The sequence below is a fragment of the Mangifera indica genome, chromosome 18 (assembly GCF_011075055.1).
Source record: "Mangifera indica cultivar Alphonso chromosome 18, CATAS_Mindica_2.1, whole genome shotgun sequence".
NCBI classification, from domain to species: Eukaryota; Viridiplantae; Streptophyta; class Magnoliopsida; order Sapindales; family Anacardiaceae; genus Mangifera; species Mangifera indica.
The window spans coordinates 9,840,200-9,849,929 of record NC_058154.1 but is presented as its reverse complement, the minus strand read 5'-3'; the positions used below and the strand labels follow the sequence as shown (position 1 = coordinate 9,849,929).

The window sequence follows — 9,730 nt, the reverse complement described above, 5'->3', positions numbered from 1 at the left end:
AAGTTAAGGGTCAAAATATTATTTAGATAAAAATATTTAAAAAACAAAAATTATATCACATTTTCTCTTTTTGTTGAAAAATCTAATAATTCCCTCAACTAATAGTTTTGAAAAGTTGCATTCCACCCCCTAAGGGTTTTATTTTTTCTGTTATCACTTTCCAATGAACTTGGCCATCTCCTGTTGCATTCTCTCTCTCTCTCTCTCTCTCTCTCTCTCAGTCTCTCTCGTCTCGTTCCATTGTTGTCTTTGCCTTAAATAACGACTTGGCAGGAAAAGGTGGGAAGACGACAAGAGCACAGGGATAAAGATGGTGGAAAATAGATCATTAGTAAGTTGGCCAATGTGTGGAAAGGACATGATTGTTAAAGAGAAGGAAAAAAAAAATTACGAGGAAATTATCATTTTTCAAATTTTAAATAAGAAAAAATTATAAGGTTTTTAAATTAAGAAAAAAAATATGATAAAATTTTAGTTTTTTAATATTTTTAGTTAAATGATATTTTTACTTTTAACTCTAATAAAAAATTTTAATAAAATGATGAATATTTTGTCTTCGAAATTTTACATATGAAATTTTGAAAATATATTAAATCTTGTGTGGGAGTAAGACTTTTACACTTAAAAAATATATATATCAGGACAAACATTAGTCCAAAATGAAAAAAAAAAAATCCTAGCCGCTTTCGTGCCACGTCACATGGAATATTCTAGCATCTACGTACAGTCTACTTCAAACGGTCCACATTACTAGTTTACTTGCTTAATTGGCATTATCCATTTAAAAAATAAAATTACAGTGCTAGCCTCAGCCTCTGCAGTCAACATCTGATTAACATCCGTCCGTTAAACGATGATTGTAATTATCGTTCATGGGAATATCCGGGGGATCATGTTGACGACGTTGATTTTCTCCGTTAAACGCTTAGCTGGATGCCGCTGTCACTCTTAGGTTTCCCTCAATCAGTCCTTATAAATGGATTTAAACTCAATCTTTAACTCTTTTCAAATAAATTAAATTTAAATATTTTTAAAATAAGTTCAGTAAGAACAATCTTATCTAAGCTCAAACTTGTTTCAATTTAAATCCAATTCTATCACTCAACATCATTTTTAAACGAAAGAATATTATGTATAAATAAATATATACTTAATATATATTATTATACAATTAAATATTATTTTATTTTTAATTTAAATTTATTTAATTATTTGATATATATATATATATATATATATATGTCTGATAATATAACTAAAATAAATATAAATGATTTTATTGTTTTAAATAAATATTTTGTAATTGTAGATTAAAAGGACAATCATATGAAATTTATAAAAAATTTAGATAACATTATTATTATTTTTATTATTTTGGGTAATTATGATAATATTAATTTTAACGACATTAAAGTTTATTTATTTTTCTTTATCTTAATATCGATTGTGTCATAGCGGGTTCACAAACCAATCATTTCATGCCACGTGGTAAATATGTGGCTTCATTTCGGAACGAAAATCACGACGCATTTAGGTAACCTCACTAACCTATAATTCCGTGCGAGTTCAGGAAGACAGCACGCAATTATTTTTTTTGTCGCTTCACGTGCTTTACTAATTGTAATCGAAATTGGAGTGGTAAAAAAAAAAAAGGAGGAAGGTTTTATGTGCATAAAAAGGCCAAATGACTATTTCCCACCCAAGGTTTGATGTTTTCTCAAGTTTTCATCCTTTAACTATGAAAATACCAAATACCACCCATGACAGGTTAGATTTAACAAAACTCTAACGGTGATAAGGGTAAAATCATCATTTTCTTTATAATATTAAAAATAAACTAAAATAGAATCTATTTTGCCCTTCTAAACTTTAAAAACTAAAATTTTCTCCCAGCCTAAGTTTTAAAAAATCGCAGTTTCACCTTAGGGTTTCGTTTTGAAATCTCTGGTGACATCTCCAACTCCATTGTCGACGGCCTTTCCCTCCCGAACCATCCTCTCCTTCGACGATTTCTTTCCTCCCATTTGGACTCCCGATCAGAGTCGGAGAAGTCGTGGAAGACGAAGAACTTCGTCGGGGAAGACGAAGTTCTTCGTCTTCCCAGTCGTCGGATGCGTAGTGCGTAGTGCAAGAGTTCTTCGTATGCGTCGATCAATCGTCTTCTCCCATTCGTCGGATGCGTCGATCGATCGTCTTCTCCCAGACGAAGAAATTTTCTCCCAATCGTCAGATGCGTCGATCGATCGTCTTCTCCCAGACGAAGAAATTTTCTCCCAGTCGTCGGATGCGTAGTGCAAGAGTTGAGGGGGGCCGGAGGTGGAAGAGAAACCGTCGGAAGGGGAAGACGGCCGGTGATGGCGCCGGAGAAAGTGAAAGGGTTTGGAAATAAACCCTGGGGGGGGGGGGGAATGCAATTTTTTCAAACTTAGCTTAGGGAAGAAAATGTTAGTTTTTAAACTTTTAGGGAGGAAAATGAGATTAAATTTACCACTGTTAGAGTTTTGTTAAATTTAACCGGTCATGGGTGGGTGTTTGGTATTTCCATAGTTAAATGGTGGAAACTTGAGAAAACATCAAACCTTTAGTGGGAAATAGTCGTTTGGCCGTATAAAAAATATGAGTTTAAATTTTATTTAATGATATATTAAATTTAAATTTTTTATTTATTTAGTTTAATAATTATAAGATTTATTGTTAAATTTAGAATTTGTTTTATTTGATATAATTGATTTAGAGTCAATGTGACGATCTAGCTTTGATGTGGTTCTTCGTTACCTAAAAAATTATAATTCAAATTAAACTATCTATATTTATTTTTGTATATATATATATGATTGAACGATTTAACATTAATAATAAAATAATATTCAATCACATGATAATATATTATATATATATATATATATATATATATATTTATTTATTTATTTATTTACGTATACAAAAATATATATATATAATATTACTCTTATAATTAAAAGAATATTAACATTTAGGATGGAGTTTCACCTAAAGGACTTTTAATCTGATTTATTAAAATTGTATCAAAATTTTTTTAATTTTAAGTTAAATAAAATTATATTTAGATTGATTTAATATAATTGAAATTGACTTGAAATTATCACTTTTTTTCGCTCTTTTGAGTGTATTTTAGCATTTCAATTTTCACATGATGTTGATAATTATCCCTTAACATTTTTTCAATCCATCTCCGAAGAAATGCTATTTTAGTAATATTTTTCTAAATATTTCGACAAACATGTAGTTCAGATTGATTTCATGTCAATTGACCCATGATATAATTTATTTTTGAGTCGAATTAGGTTAATTTGAGCTAAATTTCATCCAAAAAAATTGAACCCTAATCTAATTTTTTTGTATCAAGTTAATGAATTGTGCTAAGAATGACTCACTTTAATATATTTTGAATTAAAAATAAAACAATATATAATAAAAATACATAAATATAGTGTATAAATTAATAATAAAATTATATATACACACTTTTTGTATAGAATTAGGTATATAAATAATATCTCATTATTTGATTAGATGATTTTGAATTAAAGATAAAATAATATATAATCACATAATAATAGATTATCTGTATATTTAAATTATATAAAAAATATATAATATTACTTATAAATTAATATTCATTATTAGTTAACCTAATATTATAATAGTTATGAAAATATTTAAAATTAGTTTTTGTTTATTTATCGAGGAATTCACTAAAATTGAATTATTATTTTTAAGATTGAACTAACTATATTAAATAGTACAAATCCCGAGTCCCACGCTTAGTTGACTATTAATGGTAAATAAATTAACAATGTACATTTCATGGAGTAACTATGTGCAGCATTAAGAATCAAGATATGATTAGTGAGATGATAAGAATTCAAGCTTAATTAGTGGGGAAATTAAAAGTCAATTAAGGAATAATAAAAATTATTTAAAAAATAAATAAAAAAGAAAGTGGGCTAATGTAATAGTATAAAAATAACAAATAATTTAAAAATCTTTTAGATTGATAAAGAGTTTTGAGTACCCAAGCAAAGCAAGCTTAAAATTAAAAATATTTATCATTAATTTTTAATATTTTTTATTTTTCATGTATTTCATTTGTGATAGTTAAATTATATATTGCATATCAAAAAATAAAATTTTTATATCATATATCGAGCATCATATCATATCGTATGATATGTTTTTTTAAAAATAAAATTATAAAATATTAATAAGATAATAAAAAATTTTAATTAATGCATTATTATTTTAAAAAATATCATAAATAATTCTAAAAAATTTAAATTTCTAATATACACTCTTACTATATTTTCATTTAAAAAAGAATGTATTAATTTATATTGATAATATATATTATATTGTACAATTGTTTATTATATCGTATTAATTTGATATCATCTAAAGATACATATTTTTTTTTATCTTTATTATGCCATATTGTAAGGTATATACCAATTATTATAGGAAGAACAATATTATACGTACTCATTTTAGAGATATAAGCGGATATATATTTATATATGTCATCACGTGATTAAGTATTATTTTATATTTACTTTAAAGTTATCTAATTACATAATGATATATATAAATATATATTTATTTTTATATATTTAAAATAAATATATATATAATTTTATTATTATAGAATAATGAGACTTATGATTTCATCACAATTTACTTTTATAAAGTATATTAAGAAACCTTTTCTAAAAGTTTATTTTATATGTGGAAAATAATCTTCGTAAATTGTAAAATGCAAATATTTTTGAAAAAGTATTTTTTATATAATTTTAAAATAAATAAAAATTAAAAAATAGAAATAAATTAATTTTTGTAAAATATCTAATATAAAATACATACGAAGAATTAAGAGAGGTAGAGATAGAAGAGAGCCGAAGTTAGAGAGAAGAGAATGAAAGAGAGGAAGAGAGGCGTCTCGTGAAGCAGCAGAAGGACGAAGGAAAGAAAAAAATTAAAAATTAAAAAAGGCTCTCTCTCTTTTTCTCTTCTTTTCTTTATTTTCCTGTAAAAAACTAAAACCCTTCTCCTCTTCAATCTCCACCGTTTTCCCCCTCCTCCCGTATTCATTCTTTGTTTCCTTTATTTATTTATCACGAGATCCCCATTTCTTTCTCTCTTTTCCGGTCTCATGCCTCCTCCTATTCGCTTCTCTCTTCAATGACTACCTTATTTTCGTTCACATGCATTGCTGTTTCTGAACAAACCCAAGACACGAAAGGCAGAATCTAACTGCCCCATTTCGTTTTGTTGTTCGCTATTTTGATTAGTTTTGATAATTGTTGTTGTTAGAATGTCACATTCCGGGAAAAACATTGCCACTGACTTAGGGTTTGATCATCTATCTATTCGTGATTCGTTGAGTTGCGAAATGAACAAGCCGGATTTCCGAGAACTCGATCTGGGTTCACCGGTCTCGCCGCTTCGGACTCGAACCACTGGACTCTCCACCACCACTACAACAACCACCAGCTCCAGCTCTAGCTCGTCCGGATCCGTTTCTGGCCAAACCAGGTCCAACCCAGGTGCCAAAAGGCCTGAATCTAGCCCGAGTAGCCACTCAGGTGAACTCTCCGGTTCATTTGAAACAAGCCCAAATGTTCCTAATCGTAATTTGAAGGTGGCTTATAGTAGATCCGACTCAGCAGCGACGCACCCGTTAATATACTCCGGTAACCACGGTTCCGTCAACTCGCCGCCCACCAATGTACTTCCCACTGGCAACATCTGTCCATCTGGAAAAATATTGAAAACGGGAATGGGTCTAACGTCTAACCGGAGCACGAGAACCGATACGCTTGGATCAGGTTCGGGTCATTATGGGCACGGAAGCATAATGCGTGGTGGGTGTAGCAACGTTTCTACTGCTTCGTCTTGTAGAAGCGGAGGAGGTGTGGTGGCGGGCCCGGAAAATGCGGCCGGTGGTAAGATTCATAGAGGCGGAGCTTGCGGCGGAGATGCCGAGGAGTTAAAGAGAATAGGGAATGAGTTGTATAGGAAGGGTTGTTTTGGTGAGGCTTTGAGCATGTATGATAGGGCGATAGCTTTAGCGCCGGGAAACGCTGCGTATAGGAGTAATAGAGCTGCAGCGTTGACGGCGTTAAGGAGGATTTGGGAGGCTGTCAAGGAATGCGAAGAGGCTGTGAGATTGGATCCTAATTATTGCAGGGCTCATCAGCGTTTGGCATCTTTGCTTATAAGGTGAGCGTGAGAGTGAAGTTTGAATTCTTTTAGGGGTTTTTAGTTGATTATTTTGATATCTGTAGGTCGAGTTTTGGTGGGTCTTTGTGTTTCTTGTGAGCTTTGGTGATCTTTAATGTACATTGGTGAGAGTGGTTTACTTTGTCAGGTCAACCTGATGGATTAGATGAGTTTAGTGTTTTGGTTTTCTTTGTACGTTTTACAGAGAATGATTATTTGATTGTCGGTGGATATATGTGAATTCTAGTGATGTTTTGAGCTACTTTGTTGGTGAGAAGGATTATGCTTGTGTGAGGTTGTTAGATGGGTGAATGATGCTGTCTTTTCTTGGTTGTATTGATATTCATAATGCTTGACTGTTACTGAGAATGTTTTATACTGTTTGATGATGATCAACTGATAGTGAATTGCATAAATTTTGGGGATATTGAGGTGTAATGGGTTTGTCTATGTGCATGGTTATTCTTTCTTAGGTTGTTGATGCATTAGCGGGTGTCGAGTTATTGATTTTGTACTGATTTTATTGTTGTGTTTCTTAATTTTGGTTGTCTTGGTTATGTTGGCTAGTGAATTTGCAGTGTTGATATACATTAGTGAAATTTGTTATTTATTGGATAGTTTTATCATGCCTGTGTGTTGGCATTGACTATCAACATCCCTCTTTCTCTTTTATTGCTTACTGTTCTATCTGAGATTTTTTTGCTTTAGATTTGTTTGGTTCCTAAAATGGCATTAGTTTGAACGCTCAATTGTCCTGCTTTCTAATCTTATTTTTTTCAGATTTCTTGGGTTTCATTATCTTTGTGACTTTACCTCTCATTTGTTGATTCTCCTTCTACCCACTGGTCATAGTTTTTTTCCCATTGTTTTCAATTAATAAAATTATTGTTGGCAATATGATATCACTTTGTTATTAAAATCTGCTTCAGTTTTTTGACTACTTTTATGTGATTTAGGTTCTTGATGCCTATCTTTTTGGATAGTTGAAATCCATTTAAGGTTTTGGCCATGCCATATAAATGAATTTTGATACAGGTTAGGACAGGTTGAGAAGGCAAGGAGTCACATTTATTTACCTGGGCAGCAGCCTGATCAAAATGAGTTGCACAAGTTGCAGGCTGTAGAGAAGCATCTTAGCAAGTGCACAGATGCTCGGAAGGGTTGTGATTGGAAGAGTGTGCTAAGGGAAAGTGAAGCAGCTATTGCTGCCGGAGCTGACTTTTCTCCTCAGGTAAAAGCCTATCTGATACTTTTTCCTAAGAATATGGTGCAGACTGAAAAGTAAGTAATGGTTTAACTGGTTCAATTGAAATTACAGCTCCTTATGTGTAGAGCAGAAGCACTTTTGAAACTCCACCAACTTGAAGACGCTGAATCAAGCCTATCAAACATTACCAAATTGGAACCACCTACTGCCTCTTGCTCACAGACTCAGTTTTTTGGAATGCTCTCTGAAGCTTATCCCTTCTTTGTCCGAGCTCAGATTGAAGTGGCATTAGGAAGGTGAGTTCTAACTGCTATGCATAGTCAGAAATAAGATGTCAAAGAGGAGAGTGAGAACAGATGATGGATGTCTTGCAGGTTTGAGAATGCAGTTAAAGCTGCTGAGAAAGCTGGGAAAATTGATCCCCGGAATGTTGAAGTTGCGGCACTGCTAAACAATGTCAAGTTTGTGGCAAGAGCCCGTGCCCGTGGCAATGACCTCTTCAAATCTGACAGGTTCACGGAAGCCTGTGCAGCTTATGAAGAAGGCCTCAAGTTTGATCCATCCAACTCTGTTCTCTATTGTAACAGAGCAGCTTGTTGGTTTATGCTGGGGCTTTGGGAGCGATCTGTTGAAGACTGCAACCAAGCCTTGCGTATTCAGCCAAATTATACAAAAGCCCTTCTCCGAAGAGCTGCCTCAAACAGAAAGGTTTGGTATCTGATAAGATTTGTGTTGTTTGCTTAAGTGCTTGTAGATATATCCAGTGATAATTGTGGTAAATTACAGCTAGAGAGGTGGGCTGATGCAGTGAGAGATTATGAGGTTTTAAGAAGGGAACTTCCAGATGACAACAATGTTGCTGAGTCCTTATTTCATGCGCAAGTTGCATTGAAGAAATCTCGTGGTGAAGAAGTTTACAATATGAAATTTGGCGGTGAAGTAGAGGAAGTGTCAGGTCTTGAGCAGTTCAGAGCAGCAGTATCATTACCTGGTAAGCATTCCTTCTGCATCGTGAAATTTTAAATTATGTTGTTATGGAGTTCTTTTAATATTCTATTTAAAAAATTACAGGTGTATCGGTAGTCCATTTCAAATCAGCATCTAACTCACAAAGCAAACAAATATCTCCTTTTGTGGATACATTGTGCAGCCGCTACCCTTCGATAAATTTTGTCAAGGTAATTGAGTTGCTTGATATTCTAGCCATTGATTTTACCTGTTAAAAAGAGGATGAAATAAAGAATGTGAATTTCTTATTTTATTGAAAGGTGGATATTGATGAGAGCCCGGCAGTTGCAATTGCTGAAAATGTGAGGATTGTACCAACATTCAAGATATACAAAAATGGCAGCCGGGTGAAGGAAATTGTCTGCCCGAGTCGTGATATGTTGGAACATTCAGTGAGGCATTACAGCTTTTAGGACTCAGACTATATATTGTACTTCTGTCATTTTTAAGATTTCTTGGTACCCAAACTCTCAATTCAACTAGAGTACACTCTTCCACTGCCATCCCAGTTCTTCCTCCCACCATAGATCAACCATTAGATGACTCTGACATAAATCAGAATCACATAATAATCTCATTGGCCAATGGAGCCCAGAGAGGTAGCTTAGCCCCTTTTGCAGTTTTTATTTATTCATTCATTTCTCATTGTCCTTGGGTTCCATTTTCTTCCTGCCATCTCCTTTTGTCATTTTCTCTTTCTTTTTCTTCTTGCATTTCCTTTTCCATTTTCTTGGTAGGCCAGCATGGTTCTTGTATCTCCACATCCTTCAAGAGGAAAACAAAAATTCAGAGGTATGTACAATTTACTTAAATCTGGTCCCTTAGCCACATTTTAGAGAGAGAGAGAGAACTAGCAGGCTGTTAGAAGAGAGGATCTGTACATGTATATATGTGATAATATATACAACACATTGGAAGCCCTGAGGGAGATTGGATGGATGTCTGGTGGGTACTTAGTTTACTGGGTTAGTGAAAAGAAGGATGAATATGTTGTTATTAACATTGTAGTTTTTCCGCGATCATTTCATCAATAAAAAAAATCCCCATTTTTTTCCTTATCCTCTCTTCCCTCCCTTCACATTCATTCATCTGCCTTCTTCCATATTATTGATAATATCACCAATTCACTTCTGAAAGAGAAAGGAGATGAGAGAAGTCTTGACTCTTTTTTTTTTTTTAAATTAAGGTTTCACATGCGCAACAGAGACTAAAACCTAAGTTTTCTTTTTGAAAATTTTTGAAAATTTTAATACTTTATCA

General features: G+C 32.8%; 1 protein-coding gene across 1 annotated transcript; it reads left to right on the top strand.

Annotated features, from left to right (window-relative positions):
• The first annotated feature begins 4,930 nt into the window (after positions 1-4,930).
• On the top strand, positions 4,931-9,528 carry LOC123202267 (TPR repeat-containing thioredoxin TTL1-like). Its single transcript, XM_044618093.1, has 7 exons — positions 4,931-6,255; positions 7,291-7,486; positions 7,574-7,758; positions 7,837-8,170; positions 8,249-8,453; positions 8,534-8,640; positions 8,731-9,528. Exons 1-7 carry the CDS (start codon positions 5,348-5,350, stop codon positions 8,881-8,883), a joined length of 2,088 nt encoding a protein of 695 aa, XP_044474028.1. The 5' UTR covers positions 4,931-5,347; the 3' UTR covers positions 8,884-9,528.
• Positions 9,529-9,730: the final 202 nt, after the last annotated feature.